The 19,259-nt window shown below is 41.3% G+C and overlaps 2 protein-coding genes and 1 long non-coding RNA gene across 3 annotated transcripts; 1 reads left to right on the top strand and 2 right to left on the bottom strand.

The window, feature by feature from the left end:
• Positions 1-1,935: 1,935 nt before the first annotated feature.
• gcc2 (GRIP and coiled-coil domain containing 2) lies at positions 1,936-19,054 on the top strand. The gene is made up of 24 exons (XM_086123747.1): positions 1,936-2,123; positions 2,719-2,781; positions 2,906-2,990; positions 3,066-3,145; positions 3,229-3,333; positions 3,501-3,993; positions 4,937-6,780; positions 6,913-6,973; positions 7,242-7,342; positions 7,448-7,546; positions 8,727-8,846; positions 9,717-9,881; positions 10,481-10,585; positions 10,964-11,126; positions 11,615-11,715; positions 11,857-11,934; positions 12,015-12,152; positions 12,613-12,734; positions 12,892-13,068; positions 13,280-13,488; positions 14,710-14,925; positions 15,168-15,307; positions 17,404-17,605; positions 17,701-19,054. The coding sequence occupies exons 1-24, from the start codon at positions 2,118-2,120 to the stop codon at positions 17,772-17,774; spliced, it is 4,947 nt and encodes a 1,648-aa protein (XP_085979873.1). The 5' UTR covers positions 1,936-2,117; the 3' UTR covers positions 17,775-19,054.
• On the bottom strand, positions 10,027-11,075 carry LOC147198002 (uncharacterized). The gene is made up of 2 exons (XR_015102265.1): positions 10,938-11,075; positions 10,027-10,698 (listed from the first exon to the last, which is right to left on the bottom strand). It is a non-coding gene; the product is annotated as an uncharacterized LOC147198002 (long non-coding RNA).
• On the bottom strand, positions 15,867-16,949 carry tmem223 (transmembrane protein 223). Its single transcript, XM_086123749.1, has one exon. It carries the CDS (start codon positions 16,746-16,748, stop codon positions 15,954-15,956), a length of 795 nt encoding a protein of 264 aa, XP_085979875.1. The 5' UTR covers positions 16,749-16,949; the 3' UTR covers positions 15,867-15,953.
• Positions 19,055-19,259: the final 205 nt, after the last annotated feature.

Genomic DNA, 19,259 nt, shown 5'->3' on the forward strand with positions numbered 1-19,259 from the left:
TTAGGGAGTTTAAACGTTGATCTTTATTTAGGGAAACGCACTCTCTCGAGGTCGAAACTGAAAAGAACAATCATGGGTTCAGTTCCAACAATAACACAGTGAAATGTCAAAGCTATATGTTAAAATGTCAGCTCCATTAACGGTGCTGCCAGTCTACAGGAGAAAAATGTCAGGAAGAAAACAAATGCAGGAGGCAGTGAAGGAAATGTGAAGTCATGGAAACATATGCAAAGACTGAACGCAGTGTTGTCATGATCCTTCACTTTCAACTTACGATGAGCATTCATTTCTTTAAACTTGTACGGAGTTGGTGGTGCGTGTTGATGTTTACTGAGGTAATTAATAATTCCAGCATAGTTGGGCTAACGAATCATTGTGAAGGGCTTTGATCAGACTCAAGGGGGTCAGTGACATAAGCAAACAACAACAGCCCCCCCCTCACAAAGTCACCTTTCACTGATTGGAAGGAAGTGGAGCACACTCGAATGGAGGGGCAAAAGGAGAAGTAGGCTGAAAGGAGGTCAAGAGGGCTTGAAGAATTTCACCGTTCTAGATTCTTCAGTGAGACTTAGATTGGGTTGATCACAGAATCCTTTTTGTTTTCTTCTTTTAACCAAAAGAGTTGAATTTGGGGAAGTGACTTGAAATTGGCGTATATCCTATGAGACATAAATATATCCACACGACAGCTCTGAGGGAGTGTCGCAGGATGTGTGAGTTGAACTTTTTGTTTGGCTTGTTGCTTCAGCATGATGCAGTCCAGTTCTCCACCATTTCAGTGTTTGACTAAAGCAAAAGAGAAAATAAGAGGATCCTTCAACATATAAAGTTGACAAGGCCATTCATCGCCAGCGTCAGATATTACCACAAAGCCTTCCCAAAATGACAACTTTGGAGTGGAGGGAAAAAAAAAACACGACAGCAAAATACTGCTCAATGCCCAGGGAGGAAAAGCAGCGGGCTGTGATTGATGGGTCTGACCCGGGAGGGGGGAGGGGACGTAGCTACAGAGATGGTCTCTTCCAGAAGAGACAGGGAGTCAGCAAAGCGCCTGCCCCTCTGCCCACTGCATCCAATACTTGTCAGGATGAGAGGCATCTTGTTAAACTCCCTCTGTCAGTTCTTCTATCATTCATGTCAAAACAGTCTCCATATTCAGTAGATGAAATTTGCTCTTACGTGATGGGAATACCGAGGCACAGCTACAGCATCCATCAGGTTTGTAGCATCAGGGCACATAAACACTCCTTCCTTTCAGTCCTGTTAACGACAGCATAGAACATCTTTCCAGCCTTGCAGGTCATTGTGAACACAAAAATGACAGCATTTTGCAATGTGTGTCCTTTTATTTATTCATTTATGACCAGGGATTAAATTATGTGCTGAACTATTGTACAATTGCTTGTGGCGTTCAGACAGTCCTTTAAAAATGAAATTAAACAAGTAATTTACATATTATGTCAAACCATAATAAAACATAGCAATAGTTGAGTTGTAAGGACTTGGAGTTTGGAACTGGAGGGTCGTGGTGTCCAAGTCTCACTGCAGAATAAAATTTAAAAATAAAATAAAATAGCAACTAGTAAGAGGAGGACTGTTGCTCTGCTTCTTGACTCCTGCCGAGATGCCCTTAAGCAAGGCACCAACAGACCAACCCCAGCCAGCTCAAGAGACGCAACGCTGGTAGCCCACCTTTGAGTGATTGAGTGAAATTCACACGGTAGTGTAAAGGTTTAATTTCAACATTGTTTTTTTTTCATTATACGTGAGATGAAGCAGATACGTAATATAAATGTATCAGTGTTAGTTGTGACAGACTACTAATAATTTTCAAAAGAAGCACATATATTTCGAAAACAACAGCCGCTCCGTTATTCGTCCTCGTGAGGGGTGTGACGAAGGACGTAGTGACGACATTCGTGTGACGACTACGGAAGTAATCCACTAACGCCATGGAGCCCTTCTAAAAACCAAAACAGTGGCTTTTGTGTCGTTTTAAATCGGACAGAAATCGGACATTCTTGAATATACCTCATATACCGTGGACGGTCAGCTTTTCTGTGATCGCGGGTGGCTGCGAGGTGATTTCGACGATATTAAACAATTTATAGACTGAAATGGAGGTAAGTGAACGACTTGAAATTAGCTTTAGCGACATTCAGTTACAACACCAGTGATAGAAACACTCAACAAGATCTTCAACCAAAGATACTCTTATCTGAGCGAATGCTACAATAGACGTGAAGCTGGATAACTTGGTCTCAAAGCACACTTTCTGTCATTTTCTGCTTGTTCGTGTTGAAAGCCGAACTTGGAAAAACAAATCAGGTGACATAGTGAAGAAAAGCAAGTCTGATATTGAGACATTACAGATATTTCGTTTTTATTTTGGTGTATTACCATTATATATCTAAATGGGTCATTCCAGAATTGGAGGATTTTACATTTCACCCATCAGGTTATAAATAATCCACATACAAAATAATAAAACATAGAGTTTGTGAGTAAATGTACTTGTCTTGAGACCAAATCTAAAAATAACCAAGAGAAAAGAATGCTTGAAAACAGTCTGAAGTTCCTTATAAAATGCCATTTTTCTTTTGCCCCTAATGATCAAATTGAATGTCCAATAAAACATTGAAAATGACATTTACATTTTGTTGTAAAATATCATTTGTTTCATTGCTGTTTCTTGTAACCGACATTGCTTTTTCATAGGACCCTGGTGGCATAGTAGCTGAATCTGTGGCTTCACCGCCAGCTGGTGCGCCCAAGTCAAAGGTTACTGTGCATTTGTAATGTGTTAGACCCAAATACATTAAGCATTTTTTGTCCTAATGTGTGCAGACGATGATACACTGGTTTTGTTTAATGGCCTTGTTGTTTCTTCCTGCTCTACACTTAGCTGGACACATTGTCCAAAGATGATCTTATTAAATTTACAAAGAAGCAGATGGCTGCTTTCCAAAAGATGAAGAGCAGATGTGCAGGTGATCACATGCTTATTATTGTTGGGCTGGAGATAGTGAGGCTCGAGCAGCATCTGACCTGATGTGTATTTCCAGATTTAGAGAAAGAAGTTGAAGGCCTTAAAGAACATTTCAAAAACATTACCAACATTTCAGATGACTCCACATTAATACAGGTTTGAATGTTTTGTATCAGAAACTCATTAGTGTACACCTACCAATATTATATAATGAATGAATCTTGTACTGTATGTGACAGGAGTTGACTCAGCGGATGGATGCATTATTACTGGAGAAAGCAGAAACCCAGCAAAGCCTTGCATTATCTCGTAAAGAACTGGAGCGCACCAAGCATCTTGCAGAGGTCAACTGAAATGCCAAGTTTTTCATATTGCAGTTTTAAGACAACATACTCTTAATGTGATGGAGTAATTTCTACTTGTTTCACATTTCTGCATCCATTTGTAAGATCAAAAGATTGGCCCAACCTGTGTAGAGCTGAATCCAACAGTCACACTTTGTGCTTTGCAGGATGATATGACAGAACTCAGACGTGTCATAGAAGACAACAAAAGGACGATTGACGTTCTAAACACCAACATTGAGGAATCCAACAGTAAACACCAAGAAGAAATCGCACATTTTCAGAAATTACTGAAAGAGCGAGTAGACAATAATAGGGAGATAGACAGTGAAAGAGCAAAATCGAACCTCACCGAGGAAAGCAGTGGGAAATGCCACCCAGAAGAGGACAAATCCTCCCTGGAAGTTCATCTTAAAACTCTACAAGCTGAATTAGAAGCAATCCAAGAGAGAAACCACAAAGAGATTGCTGAGTTGCAAGACAGCCACCAGAACGAGCTGACTGAAGCCCAACAAGAGATAGAGAACCTAAAAGAGGAGTTAACTCAGAGAAGTATTCAGCATGAGGAGGAGTTGAGGGCTTTGGAGGAGGACTGTGAGATTGAGCGGGAGCGTCTTCTGTTGCTCCAGGAAGAACTGACTGAGCAGCTGGCCCTCAAAGGTACACCAAATCTGAATTTCAATCTTTTGGTTTGCAGAGTTATTTGATTGGTTTTGTACGAGCAATTTCTCTTGAAACTGACCATGCAAATGTTTTGTGGCACGTTACCCACAGTTTAGCAGTGTTCAGCAGCTGACCTCTGCTCACTTTGTGGCCAAACCTAGAAGTGAGTCACTGGCGTGCAGACAAAAACTTTAAAAAGGTGCTTAATGGCACATTGGAGAAATTGAAATAAATTTGCTCTCTGACAAGCCGAATTCAAATGCCATATAAGTCGTATGTCTTTGGTGTGTCATCTCAGAGCAAATTATTATTATTATTATTATTATTATGCTAATTGAAACAAAAGTAATCCTGCATTTAAGAGAGGTTATTGAGAAGAGGAAATGTGAAACTGGGACTGAGATGTAGGTTCAAATAAGAGTGAAAATTATACGTACAACTTTGTATTTACATTGATATTTATGTATTTTGTATTCATTATACCCTTATATGGATGCGATTGCAAGGTATGTGTAGTATAAATATATAATATACTAATGTATGTCATATATTTATATTTCTATGTAAAATTGCAATGATGTTTAGTGTTGTAAAATTAAATTTAATACAATTAAATTAAAAAGGGTAGAAGTTTATACTTCTTCCTACCCCTTTTTCCGAACGTCTGTACATGCTACGTTTTGTTGATATGTTGTAGTTTCTTTTTATACATGTTCGAAAATAAAATATACCGGTAATTCATTCATTCATTGAAGATAAATGCTTCCGATATTACGTAGAAGGCTGGAAAATTGCTGGTCAACTTCCAACTCCCCATTTCGTATTGGTACTTCACAGGCAGGACCGTGAGTCGAGAGCAAAAGATGTGGAAAAACAAGGCTTAAAATGCCCGTTTGAAAGAAGCAAACGTTTCCAAATAACAGCACTTTGCTTTATCCAGATAGCTACCTCCAGGATGTCCAAGAAGAAGATGAAGAACCTGGTCGCAGTTCAGGGGTCGCCAAGATGCTGGCGCTGTCTGCATGCAGTCAGGCTGACTCCAGCCATGTTGATGGCGAGGTGGCACAAGATGGAAGACTGAAAGCAGCCTTGGAAGACCTTCGTGCTCAAAACACCATGTTACAAGATGAGCTCACGCTGCTCAGTAATGTGAAGAGCGAGCTGGAGGCAGAGCTGGACAGAATCAAGGATGAGTTCCAGATGGAGAAAGAGGAGATGGACTTCAAAATCAATGAGCTGCAGATGATTCGGGAGAGTGACCCAACAACAACAAGCCGAAATGACATGACTGTTGAGTCTGAAACAAATGCGTCATGTGACTCTAAGGAGCCACTCCAAGACCAAAATTCAGCGGAACAAGATACACAAGCGAAGCTCAGGTCCCACTGTGAGGCCTTGACGCAAGAGAGGGACTCCGCTCTGGCTGACTTCTACCACATAAAGGGGATACTACAAAACCTGGAAACAGAACTAGGTCAGAAAACAAACAATGTTGTTCTCCAGTACAAAGCCATGAAGGACCAAGGGCCAAACACTGTTAAAAACCACCAAGACAAGACAGAGCAACTCCGCCAAGAGAATGAAGAATTGTCAGCAAAAGTCAGAGAGATTACAGAGAAGAGAAATCTTTTAATGGAGACTGTGGGTGACCTAAAGATCAAACTTGAGAGTCACTCTGCTGACGAGCAGAAACTCAAGTCCGCTGCAGAGAAACAAACAGCCTTAGCACAGGAGCTCAATCAGTCTGTGGAAAAGCTAACCAGGCAGAATGAAGAGATCCTCTCCCAACTGCAAATAAAAGAAAACATGACTGAAGACCTGAATGAGATGGTGAATACACTGACTGAGGCTCGAGACAGAACGCAAGCCCTGTTTCAGCTTCGAGAGGAGGAGATACAGAACCTAAAAAGTGAAAATGCTAAAGACACTGAGGGCCTGCTCGAGGAGAAGCAAGCAGCACAACTACTGAAGGAAGCGACTGAAAGGGAGTTGAACATGTTGAAAATGGAGAAGGAGAGTGAAATTCAGGTTTTAAAGGAGGAGAAGGATGAGATGGAGGCAAGCCTGAAAGAGGAAGTTAGCAGATTGAGGGAGGCTATATCCTCTTCAGAGATGACTATTAAAGACATCTCCTCAGAAAATGCTTGCCTACATAAAAAACTAGAAGGGACTTTAACTACACTTTCCCAAACCCAGAAAGAGCAAGAACTTTTGAACTCCAAGTTGGCCACCGTGGAAGCTCAACTGGAGCAACAGTCTTCCCAAAAAAGTGATCTTGAAGCAGCGGTGAATTCTCTGACAGAAGAAGCAGCACTCGCTCACAATATTGAGAGAGAACTTGAAGCTCAATGTGAAACACTAATAAACACAAAGACAGAAGAAATGGCAGAACTCCAAGTACGCGTAGAAGAGCTGGAAAAAGAGAGAACCCTGTTGAGGAGCAGTCTTGAAGAGGCTCGAGGAGAAAGACATTCAGAGGCGACGCCAAACGAGCTGCAGCCTTTGCAGCTGGAGAATCACATGCTGAGAGCCAACCTGGAGGAGACGATGAAGGATACAGCAGGGCTGCTGAAAGACCTGAATGATATGAAGTCACTCAATGAGAAGATGTGTGCTGAGAATCAGATGTTACAAGAACAAATCAATCTGATGTCCCAAGAGAAGGAAGAAAAGGTACAAGCCAACATTGATGTTCTGGAGAGAGAATGTGGAGAATTCAAAGAACGGCTGATGGACAAGGACTCACAAATATCACAGTTAAGGGCTGAGATGGCTGCGCTGCAGGTCAGTGTAGATTCCTCATGTTCCCACTCTGTCTACTTTTATGAGGTCCATTTGAAGACGGTTGGACAAAGGTTTTATGTTGTAATTGTCTTGGTATCTTCTTTTTCTCTGTTTACCCTGTTATTGTTTCAGGATTCTGCTGCAGAGTCTGCTTCTGAAGAAAATAAATCCATGGAAATTACACAGAAAATAGGTATGGTCTTCTCTTTCAAGCCAACACTTTTTTTTAGCAGCCTTGGGCCTCTTTTTGTCCCATCAGTCGAGGCTTATGCAAAACCAAACACACTCATCTTTTGTGTTTACCACTTCTTTATCTTGGATACACTTTTCATTTTTGATGGAAAAAAAAACACACACATGGGTTATGGGCTCCTTTTAGAGAAAAACGCTGTTGTTGACAGATTTAGTGTCTTTCTTTGATTTTTGGAGCATTATTGTTTGACTACTGCGAACTCTTTCAGATGAATTGGAGAAGGACAACAAAGAGAAGGATGCGATGATTAACAAAATCAAGGCAGTTGCTGTCAAAGCAAAAAAAGAGCTGGACGCCACTAAAAAAGAGGTACAATGAATCATTTATATGACTTGAAGAAACCGATGTAATCTCAGTTCAAAACTACCTCACTAGTAATTGTTAAAATGTGTTTTGTACAATTTTCTTTTGCAGGTTGCAACCTTCAAGGAAGAAATAGCATCTCTAAAAGTAGAGCGAGAGAAATTGAACATCTCAATGAAGGACATCATCCATAGTGCTGAAAGCTACAAGGTGTTGTCTTAGGTTGCACAGGAAACTGGAAGGGCATCCTCCAACTCACATTCTGAATTATTTTTAATCAGTGATCCATCAGACCAACAGACTTTTGCCTGTGACCAAGTTTAATGTCCAGGAGCCCATCATTATTAGGTTTTTAGATGGAGACTCCAATGAGCATTGAACAAGATAAGAATCATTATCTTAAATTCAAATAGCAAATAAACAATGCGCTGAAAATATACTTAACGAAAATTAAAAAGGGATTGATTTTAAGACTGGAATTCAGATGAACTATGATGCTTACAGATTACATTCTGATCTGCAGTGAAAGCGGAGAGCAGTTGGAGTAATGGAGAGAAGCAATAGTGAGACAGACTGGTGAGAGAGGAAGAGTGAGTATACAGGGAGGAAGAGCTAGCGATGGAGAAGGACTTCAGATACTTAATGGTCAGCAATCCAGCACAGTGGTGAATGTGGGAAGGATGTGAATAGCACATTCGATACAGCGGATTTAGATGGCCTGGGCACATCCAGAGAGGAGATGGTGAGTGGATTGGTAGAAGGATGATGAGGATAGAGCTGCCAGGCAAGAGATCTAGAGGAAGACCTAAGAGCAATGTTGATAGATATAGTGAGGGAAGACATTGGGGCAATAGGTGTTCGAGAGGAGGATGCAGATGGAAAAAGATGCAGTGGGGCAACTCCTGATGGGACAAGCCGAAAGCAAAAGAAGAATATAAAAAGGCATTGATTTAAAAAAAATCAAAGTTAAATGTGTTTCTTTTTTTTTTTAATTATAATTTCTAGGAATTAATCTCATGATGAAAATATTTTTTAAATCGTTTTTTAATTTCTCGGAATTAATCTCATGATGAAAATAACATGCACGTGAATTAAACAGTCATGAGTGGCATAAAGCCATTTTATGCATTATGTTTGCGACTGGTGAGAAAAACCCCCCAAACATTTTCCATCTCAAACAAATTGAGTAATCCCAGCTGTCTCCATAACCTGCCCCCGCCCCCTTCCTGACACTCCTTTCAGTCTAAACAAAATCACTGAGTCGCATCATGTCCCCAACTCAAACGTGAATGCGAGTAATATCTGAGATGCATATCATTTTCCTTCAATGAACTCTTCTGCCTGTGTCGTGTTTTTGTATGTGAATGTGTGTGTGCGTGCGCACGTGTAGAACCTGCAGATCGATTACGACAAACAGACGGAGCAACTGGATAAAGAGAGAGAGAATGTGCAGGCAGCAGAGCGACAGATCGCTGACCTGACCAAGCACCTCAACAGTGCTGTCACACAGGTAACACAAATACACGTTAAATCACAAACATACACGTTACTGTGGACAAATAACAAACCGCCCACACAAGTAAGGAAGTGCTCCTTCATCCTGCTAACACTCCTCCAATACCGCTCACATATGTCACTTTTTTGCAGCCTATTTGCAGCCAGTGACACTTTGCACAGTTGTGCTTGGCAGTGCGGCACTCACAAATGGCCTATCGGATTTGAGTGGGTGAGCCCGGGAGGATTTTGGTTTATGTAGACTGAATGCTCCTCTCGCCCAAAGTCATAACTGTCTGTTTGCAGTAAGAACCACTGGCAGGTAAATGGAGCACGGTAAAGCTTCCATCTGCCGCACGGCAGTGCATCGCCTTTTTCCAAAGAGCTGGTTTCTTTTTGCGTGCGCTCATTGGTCTCAAGGGTAGAAGGCAGACTGGAAGCCAGTCAGGGAATTTAGAGTACATCTGGACATCTCTGTTTACCAACCGGAGTGTCACTATTTGGCTGACAGATGATGAGTAGACGCCGGTTGCTGGTTCAGTGTTCCTTGCAGAGGGAGCCCACAGAGTCTGCTGCTGTCATATTTGCATGAGCGATTTTCAAATGTTGTGTAGATGGAGAAGAAATGCGCTCATTAGCATTTTGCATCTGAACCATTCAATTTGTTGTTGTTTGTCAGCGTTTAGCGTCTCGGTGGATTTCAGAAGATATATTAAAAGACGGGAACATTTAACTGAATAAATAATCACTACGGTTCAATGCAAAAAAAAAAAAAAAGATTATGACTGTAGACGTTTCCAAGAATACCAAAGATAACCTAATATAGTTTTAACAAACCCTTAAAGTGGCATACATTTCATGATTTGGAGTATGTTTTGATTTCCAGGTCGACTTGATGAGCAGTGAGAAGGAAGACCTTGCGGCTGCTTTGGAAACCTCCAGGAGCATGGTGAAGCAGATAGAAGCTCAGATCAAAGATCTGCAAAAGCAGTCAGACAGGCTAGACAGAGACCTAGTGGCTGAGAAGGCAATGAAAGAACAAAAGATCAAGGTACAAACCATGACCATGATTTGTGTTTCTCTGCCAAACATTTGCCACTTATATTGTTTGTTTAAAATTTCAGATGACGTTTGTTGAGGCACACAGTACAATCAATTAAATGATACATGATAGACTCAATAATCAAGTGTTGAAATCACATTGTTGCAAATCTTTATTCCGTTTTCGAATTTATGCCTTCTGCGTACAATCCACCACATTTTCTTAATTAAGAGCGTCTTCACAAATACCATTTTGTCAAACACAGTCTTACTCTTCTTCCATTACAAAATCTAATACAATGAATCCCCACATAGCCGTGTGGTGTCCAGGAAATAGATAGAAGTGAGTTGACGAATTTCATTTAGACATCGCTAGTGCTTTACCCCCACCTTGTGGCATCTAAAGGAAATTACAAACATTGTTGGTCAAGGGCTTCAATTACTTGCTGATTTTCACTATTCACCGCAGGGTTTGGTCCTTTGCCCCCGTGAACTGTATGCAGCCATGTACAGAATAACCATGCACACTTAGTATTTACTGAAGTTGATTGAAAAGAAAAATGATCAATGCACATGTACAGTACGAATAAAACTCTGTGTGTGTTTCAGGAGCTGTCAAGGGCCAAGAAGGATGTGGATGAGCTTAAAGCCCAGCTCAGCAAGCAGCAACAGCAGTCGCAGCACACTGCCCAGGAGCTGGAACAGCTACGCAAGGTCCAACAATTCACTCAGACGCACAGCTTTTTAGAACTCTGCTGTCTCTGAGGAGTTCTCCAGTCAAATGCAGTGACCGGTGATGGCCGGCCTGCAGCTACAGCGAGAGCACTCTAGAGAGAGAAAGAGAGCAAATGTTAGCCCTCAGTAAAGGAAAGTGCTCCTGCTTTTCCATTAGCTGAGACGTTGAGAGAACAGAAGTTTACACGAAGGCCGCCAGGAGGGCTGGCTTTTCAATGTGTCCTGTTGACATTGTTAGTGCTGCTGGGACGTGTAATGCTTAAACCGATGGCAGCACAACACCAGTGTAACATAAGTACCATCCATACAAAACATTTCAGTGATAATTTACCGTCTCTGCTTCTGTTCTCTGAGTAGGAGGCGCAGCAGAACTCTCTGTTAGACATGGAGATGGCCGACTATGAACGTCTGGTCAAAGAACTCAACGCCAAGCTTTCTGAAAAAGATGAATGTTGTGAGGTGTTAAAGGCTCAAATAACCAAATTGACTGAGAAGGAGGAGACGCTCAGGCAAGAAACTGGTATGTTTCATGCTTTCCACGTCATTTCAGTCATATTGATATCATTCATGTTCTTCAATAATTTGGGACCTGTAGATGTCTCTTTCCTTCTCGCCCATTTCCCCTTGTGTTATAGTACTGTAATATATCTATAGGAAGGAGGGCAAGTCGGTTTTACCTTGAAAATCACAGCATGTTATTTGTGGTTCAAGGATCACAATTTTTCTGTTCCATCGAGTTGTATGTGATAGGTACACGCAAATTAATCTGTATTACAATACATATGAGATTTATTATACATCAATGTTTTGGTCTTATAGGTTAGGCTTACGCTAAAGTAAAAGCAAGTATACTATGAAATGATAATGCAAACAAATCTGTGGCTTTATCACTTTCCGTGTTTCATGAAACAATGATATGTAAACATGTGGACTCCACGTCTTTAGCATTGAACTTCTTTGTGACAGCTTTAGTCTGTTACCTTGTTATTTATCTTTTTATGTGACCAGAAACTTTGAAATCCCAGTTGAACCAAGAGGAAAAGAAAACGTCCAAAATCAAACAGCTGCTGGTCAAATCTAAAAAAGAGCTGGCTGATGCCAAGAAGCAGGTCTGTTTGGATGCCACTTTTTGCATCTGATGAATGCTAATAATGTAACCTTGCGTGGTTGTACTCTTTGTAAAGGACTTATTGTTGGGAATAGTAACTGAGAATGTGTCGTTACGTTTTTTGACGTTTTCACATAAACAGGAAAACTCCCTAGCACTGTTGCAGGCCTCGTTAAGAGGAGAGCTAGAGGCTAACCAGCAACAGTTAGAAAGCACCAAAGTAAGCCATCTATAATATCGCCGTTTGGCAATTAACCTCCAAAATTAACACATTACGTTGTGTGTTTGTTTTCATGTGAGATCGAGGTGTGTGACTTGACCACTGAGCGGCATCATCTGCAGGACCAACTCAGGTCTGCACTGGAGCAACAGCAAAGGACCAGAAGCTCTCTGCAGCAAAGGCTTGACGGCCTGCAACAGGAGAGAGATATTGCTAAGGTACAAACACATTCATACAACCTAATTGAAATATTAGCTTTGAGTGTATTTTTTGATCCCCATCTTCAATTCCTACTGACTGGTTTCCCCCTGCACTGGAACAATATAGTATCCTGAAATTACTTCATGGGATGTTGTAATTTAGTCTCTTCCTTTACTACTTTATTACAAACAAACATTAAAAAGAAAAGTGTTGATGACTTTGCACTGTTGCAAACTTGTTTTCATTACTTTAATCCACTTTTTATTATTATTAAACCGGAAACCATTTCATCCTTATCACCAATATGTAAAGGTCTTTACGATGCACCCCCCCCCCCCCACACACACATACACACTCTCACACGCAGAGACTCAAATTCATATCTCAACAGCAATGACCATGCTAACCCAAATGTTCTTGTGATCAATCAATTGGCTTATTTACCACATATTTGTCCATTATGTATGTTCTCTCTAGACTGAACTTGTGGCAACCGCTGAGGAGTTTGAGAGTTATAAGGTTCGGGTGCACAATGTGCTAAAACAGCAAAAGAGCAAGCTCAGTGGGCAGGGTGAAAGCGACAGCAGCAGGCTTGAAAGGTAAAAATGCTGGGAAAAAAAAAAGACCACAACCATAACATGGCCAGAACATCCTGGCCATGAAACATCCTGCCACGAGATGCACATGGCATTTGTAATTTGTATGAAAAATGCTTCAGTTTGACGACTGACATGAATGTGTATACGGTTCTCCCAGAGAGCAGTTGTTGACTGAGGTCGACCAGCTGAAGTCCAGACTGGGAGAAAGCCAGCAGAATCTCCAAAGCAGCACTGCAGAGCTGCAGCAGCTCCAGACTGAACATGACACACTGTTAGAGCGACACAACAAAATCCTGCAGGAAAATATTAGCAAAGAGGCCGACCTCCGAGAGAGGTGAGCTCTTTTCAGTTATCTAATGGTAGAAGTTAACCATCTTTCATATGGAATGTAATATAGAGTACAACCATATTGACGACCCAAGTACAGTCACACCCTGTTTCTCGTTTGCCCTTTCCCATACATTGACATAATGCGCTCAACCCGGCCGGCTACTCTGAATATACTAAAGCATTCTGTCATATTCCTGCCCCCTCTCCTCTGCCAGACTGATATCGCTGCAGTCTGAAAACGGGGACCTGCGGTCAGAGTTGGCGCAGGCTCAAGCTGATTCATCTTACCAAATAGAGGCCCAGCGACAGACGCACAGGGAGCAGATGAGGAAGCTGCAGGACGACCATCGTGCCACAGTTGAGACGCTGCAGGGTCAGCTGACCCGTGTTGAGGAGCAGCTCTACAACCTGCAGAGTCAGAACAGTGAGTATGCTGGACCAATTTGAACCTGATCCATGATATTTCTTCTTCACTGGTCTTATTTCCATTTCAATGTGTGGGGAAAGGACGTGCAAGAAAATACCTTGGATTACTTGAAGTAATGTTTGCTCCAAACACAATTTAAAAAATGTACTGAAAGTAGTGCTTAAAAAATAAATATATATCCCAGACAACAGGACAACCAAAACAGGACCATCTGCTGTAAAAGACAACACTGGTCCCAAAGAAATGATCATGGTTTTGAAGTTTTATATCTTGTTAATTCCACGAGAGAAATGATGCAAGAGAGAAGTATGGATGGCAGGTCGTCTGTGTGTTTATCGGTTGGAAGCTCATTCATCACTTCCCACACAGCTGCCGTGTGGAGTCAAACAGCAAACACACACGCACAGCATGGGCTTGGAAAACGTCAGGTGTTGGCGACTGCTCTGCTCCGATCCCGCCTCTCAGTGTGGCAAGCAGCTCACCGTGACATCTGGACAGACGCATCATTAGTGTCTCGCACATGCATGCCAGGCTGTGAAAATTGGCCCAATGTTAGTGCAAACCAAAGTCATATTTCAGTCTGCCACCCTGTTTGAATTTTATAACAGCTCAATGATAAAAGGTTTATATGATTTACTGGTACATAGCGTACAGACATCGTAATTCAGAGCTCATGAATATGCAAGCTAAATACCTTTCCTTATGCCTTTTTTTCAAAGACCGTATCACATCATTGATGTTTATATAATTCACTAGCCACAAGATTAGGTAAGCATTAAAAGGTGCTTTAAAGATGACAATGTAGTGTGGATTGATATTTGTTTAGAGGTATTAAAACAAGACTGCTCTTGTGAGTGTTAAACCTACATAGTAAATACCTTCTGCCTGCTCTGTACACACCCTTTTAGGTGGAGAGGGAAAGGCTTCGGTTTGCTGAACTTGTCATCCTGGTTCATTTATCACAATAGTCCCTGTTGTCCACCAACTCTTAAACCCCCTCCTTTCTCTCCTACCCGGTGACAGTGTGGACCAGCTAAATTTGTGTCTGCTGCCCCCTTATGTTGTAATTACATAAAAAAAGAGAATGGAAATGACATTGAACAGAGAATCAATGGGATATATCTTTAAAAAAAAAAAAAAAACTATTGACTTATCTGGGAAAATTACCGGTATGGTTTCCATCCATATGTTAAAATGTGATCCATGGCCACTCCTCAGGCTCTGTGTTGGTCCAGTCCAGCCGGAAGTCCCTTGATACTCAGCGCAGAACTACAGACCAAAATCAGGCAGGGTTGGGACAAGTGGCCCCAATTGACCTCCAGTCTATGGCCAGGGAGGAGTGTGAAGGTATGGAAACCACAGAGAATGAAAGCACCTCCCCGTCATCAATACTCTCTCTGGAGCACCTTCTTATGTCACCGGACCCCAAGCAAGGTGGGTTCAAACCATGACTTGCAGTCACAAATGCGCTGTTCATTTCCAAAGCATTGTTTAACATTAGAAAGTTACACAGCTCGAAAGATGATTGGGACACCTGTTGGAAAAAAAAAATGAAACAAAACGAAATAACTGGACGACAACGAACGTTCTCACGTGTGTTATGACAGCAGCCTCTTCTGGTGACTAAAAGCATCATGTGGTTTATTTATTCATTCTCTTTTGGGTTTGGTCTCCAGAGCCCTTCGTGTGGACTGTAGAGCCCACTAAAGACGAGCTTAGTCACAAGCTGAGCACAGCCACACGCAGTCTGGAGCACATGAACAGCCTCCTGCATGAAACTGAGGCTACCAATGCTAGATTGATGGAGCAGATCAATGTAAGTGAGCTTAGACTTTTACAATGCATGTTTTCACCTGTTATTGAGTCACTATTAAACAGCACTGACCCACAACGGGCAGAAAAGCAATCTTCCTTGGGGGCTTGTAGGAAACAAATCAAAATGCTTGAGCAAGAGTAAGTTTTGCATTCAAATTTTGATGGTCCATTATGTTTAAAGCGATCGTCACTGTTGGAATAGCTATTTCATACATCACACCAGACACTAATGTTGTCAATCATCTGATTATCTGATTCACATCCTTTACTCTACAAAGAGTAATATAACTTAAACACAAAAGAGCTCACACATTTTCACTACAAATAATATTGGGTTCCCAGTTGTGTTTTAATGCTCCTCAATTCATAAACCTGATGTCATCTTTCCAAAATTGAACAATTTAACAGCAAACTAAATTGTCTTCTATGTATAGAGAGCAGTGCCATTGATTAACCTTTGGAGAAAATAATTTTAAATAAGTAAATCACAATTACATTTGTAAACAAAGGAAGCCAACACCTTGCTTGTTGTGTAGTAAATAAGCATTCCCATCCATGACTTGAGGCAATACAGTGACTTGTGTTTATTTGTAATTTTCACAGAAAGAGTAGGATCTTTACACCGCTTGGCATGAATGTAAGTCAACTTATAGAGGACGGTATGCCCCAGCAGTTACATCAAAAAGTTTAGCATTGTTTATAGTGCCATCTTTGTCCAGCAGAAAGTAGAACTTGTGTCCCTTGATTTTGAGGGGGATAAATGAGGGAGACTCCTGTCTGTGGGCGTGACAGGCGACCTGGGACAACGGGACCTTTATTCTCCGGCCGTGGCCCATACCCAGGGGTGACTGTGTGGTAACTGACACCATCGTTCCACCTTGGTGCAAAACCACCTGGCTGACAGAGCGTCGACAAAACACGATTCCCAGTCCCAGTATGCCCGCTCCTATTGTCACACATCCCAACGTGAAACCGTACCTCCAGGTGCTGGATCCCAGGTTCATATCAAAACTCCACATCCCAGCCAAAGCAGTGCTGGTGGGAGCTTTTCTTTTCTCCTGCTCCCGAGGGGTCCCGGTATCTCTCAGGCCGGTGTAGGCGAAGTGAGCCAGGTACGACCAGAAGATAAATTGCCCCCCGCAGAAGACAGCGAGGAGGCGGAAGAAGCCCGTTCTGTCGTGTTGGAACAGAGTGACGTCTCTGGAGGGCTTAGTGGAGGTGCAGAGGCCGCGGTGTGCGAAAACACGTCTCGCCAATCCGGCAAAACAAATATGGGCAAGTCGGATCGACACGCCGCTGACTGGATGTTTTGACCGCAGTAACGCGTCTTTTTGCTGGACGGCGATCGGACGGAGCGGACATAGTGCGCCGCAAATTCGGAGTAAACTCATATTGTGTGATAAAAGATGTATTTGGTATATGAGATCAAAATGCAAAAGCATGTACAGATGACTAATCCGAAAAATACAACTAGTTACCTCCGTTTAGCAAATCTAGTTTAGCAAATTTGAATTGTCTGACACGTCGGGCGCAGCCATTTTCTGTTATGACGTAGTTGCGTGTAACTACGGCTACCGCCCTCGATCAAATACAGTACACTCCTTTTTTTGGGTACAACGCCAAAGCTTCATCGTGAATTATCAGAATAAACCTAAAATTAGCTATAAACGTCTGGATGTGAACCTAACTTGACTGTGAAGTTTTTGAATGCACGTCTATCATGGTTAATAGGTTAAATTTAAGTTCACCTGTCAGGGTTCTGTCACATTTTATGTTGAAACTGAAGTTGCACTCTAAAATGATAGCTAACCAATCCCTAACTGTGAGTAGTACCGTTTTATAAAACATCATCATCAAGCAAATCAACATACTGTATTTGGACACTTCAGCTATAGACTTCAGAACCATGTAATTAAGCTCAGACAGTCAGTAAAGAAAGATAAAAATAATAAAAAATTGGTGAAAGGTAACTATTATGGAAATATATTGTACCTAAACCACAAATATTTAATATGTATCATATTTCAGATAAGATTCCTGAGAGCTTGTGACTTGGTGAATATATAAAATGTTGGCTATATCTTTTAAATGTTGCAGCTGTTAAAGAGTGAAGTACGTCGGTTGGAGCGTAACCAGGAACGGGAGAAGAGCGTGGCAAACCTGGAGTATCTAAAGAACGTTTTGCTGCAGTTCATCTTCCTGCGATCAGGCAGCGAGAGGCAGGCACTGCTTCCTGTCATTCACACCATGTTGCAGCTCAGCCCAGATGAGAAAAGCAAACTGGCTGCCATTGCACAAGGTCTATGAATACCCAAAATATGTGTAGTCTCTTAACAGGTAATAATACAGTATACAGACTGGTCTGATGTTTGCTCTCTGCTGTGTGGTGTGCAGGCGAGGAAGAGGCGTCAGGAACTCGGGGCACAGGCTGGGGATCTTATCTCCACAGCTGGTCTGGGATCAGATAGACCAGTTCAGCACCAGCCAACAGCAGAGGTCTGGATACATGAACATATGACTTGAAGTCCAATAATTTGAAGGGCAAAATAGAGGTGACCAATGAATGTATATTGACAAATATTTTACAGCTAATGAAAACGAAAGTTGATTCCCCCCGGTCAGACTTGATAGTAGAATAAGTTGCAAGTTGATAGATACAATGTATTCCTCTTGCAGTGACATTAATAATGGCAAAGTACTGTATGGACAGCACAGTATTCATTATTCATAACGCAGCTAAGGTCTCTTCCAGGAGGTGGAGCTCATGAGGCATTATACAAACTGAATCTGTCTGGAGAGGATTTAATTTATTGTGTAGCCCTTTGCTTGAGATTTGGTTGTTTAGTTATTTTCTGGACTCTGGTTCTGCCATCAATATTGTTAATGGGCCAATTCATTCTTCTGTGTGCACTCTTTACTCCCATTATGAGTTGCTTAATTTGGGCTACCCCATTGTATGTTATTTAAATGTATTCCAAATTTGACAAAAATCATTTGCCAGATTAAAATATGGTGTTTGTTATGAGTCCAGTTAAAGGTGTCTTATATCATATTTTTTGTCTTCCACTTAACCTCTTTTTCATTCCATTTATATAACCTCAAAAGCGTTCTGCATTTAGTGTTTCAGTGTTCTTGATGAAGAATGAGGGAATGGTTGTGAGTCTTTATGTAGGAATAAAATCAACTAGGAATGAACTGGGTTTGTTTTCATAGGCTCCCCTGACCAATATGGCCGACAGAAATTATTTGTTTGCTGATGAGTTATTTTGAAGGTGTTACTTTGGCCTTGAACTCTTAAAATGAGCATCTGTAAATTTCACCCATTAAGATGTGATTCATTGTTTCCTGTTTTTTTTTCCTTATTGTGGAGTAATTTGACCTCTTATTTATTTTTGCTGTTGTGCTTTATTGTATTAATCTTCATTTGTACCTTCATCCTGATCAGAATTTAGACATAATGTGATTATTGGAATCGCTTTACTTTCTCATCTCATTGGCAGCTGATTGTGAGTCTTTTCGCATCAATGATTGTGAATTTTTAATCAGGGGTTCTGTTGTTGATATGGGTAGCATCATCTGGAATTGGCCAATTCAAGCAATTAAAAATGAGGGTCTGTATAGAAGTGATTCAGCATAGCATGCTAATCATCTCAGTGTAAATTATACTTGCCTTTGTGCTTTGACTAGCAATATCACAAAAATTAAGTTCTGTACACAGATACAATAAACATTCAACGTTGAGCTTCCATTCTCTTGTTGTTCATTCAACCCTTCACAAATAATAAGTCTTTAAAACACACATTCATGCAACAGCACGATGGTAAACCTTGATTTTAGTTTAGAATGAAAATGTCAATAATGAACTGACTTGAATGCTGCTGTGACCATTTATGTCCAGATGTTTCTGGCTGTATATCTGGGTCAACACCATGACCTTTCCAGTTCGATTTTAA

Source organism: Hippocampus guttulatus, chromosome 11, assembly GCF_054856545.1.
Source record: "Hippocampus guttulatus isolate MCC_2025c chromosome 11, RoL_Hgut_1.0, whole genome shotgun sequence".
In the NCBI taxonomy this organism is placed as follows: domain Eukaryota; kingdom Metazoa; phylum Chordata; class Actinopteri; order Syngnathiformes; family Syngnathidae; genus Hippocampus; species Hippocampus guttulatus.

Excerpts from the sequence above, each read along its gene's own strand:
- gcc2 (XM_086123747.1), top strand. Across the intron at positions 8,847-9,716 it reads TCAACAGTGCTGTCACACAG|GTCGACTTGATGAGCAGTGA; the intron begins GTAACACAAATA and ends TTTGATTTCCAG. Across the intron at positions 11,935-12,014 it reads AACAGTTAGAAAGCACCAAA|ATCGAGGTGTGTGACTTGAC; the intron begins GTAAGCCATCTA and ends TTTTCATGTGAG.
- tmem223 (XM_086123749.1), bottom strand. The coding sequence starts at position 16,748 with ATGCTTTTGCATTTTGATCTCATATACCAAATACATCTTTTATCACAC.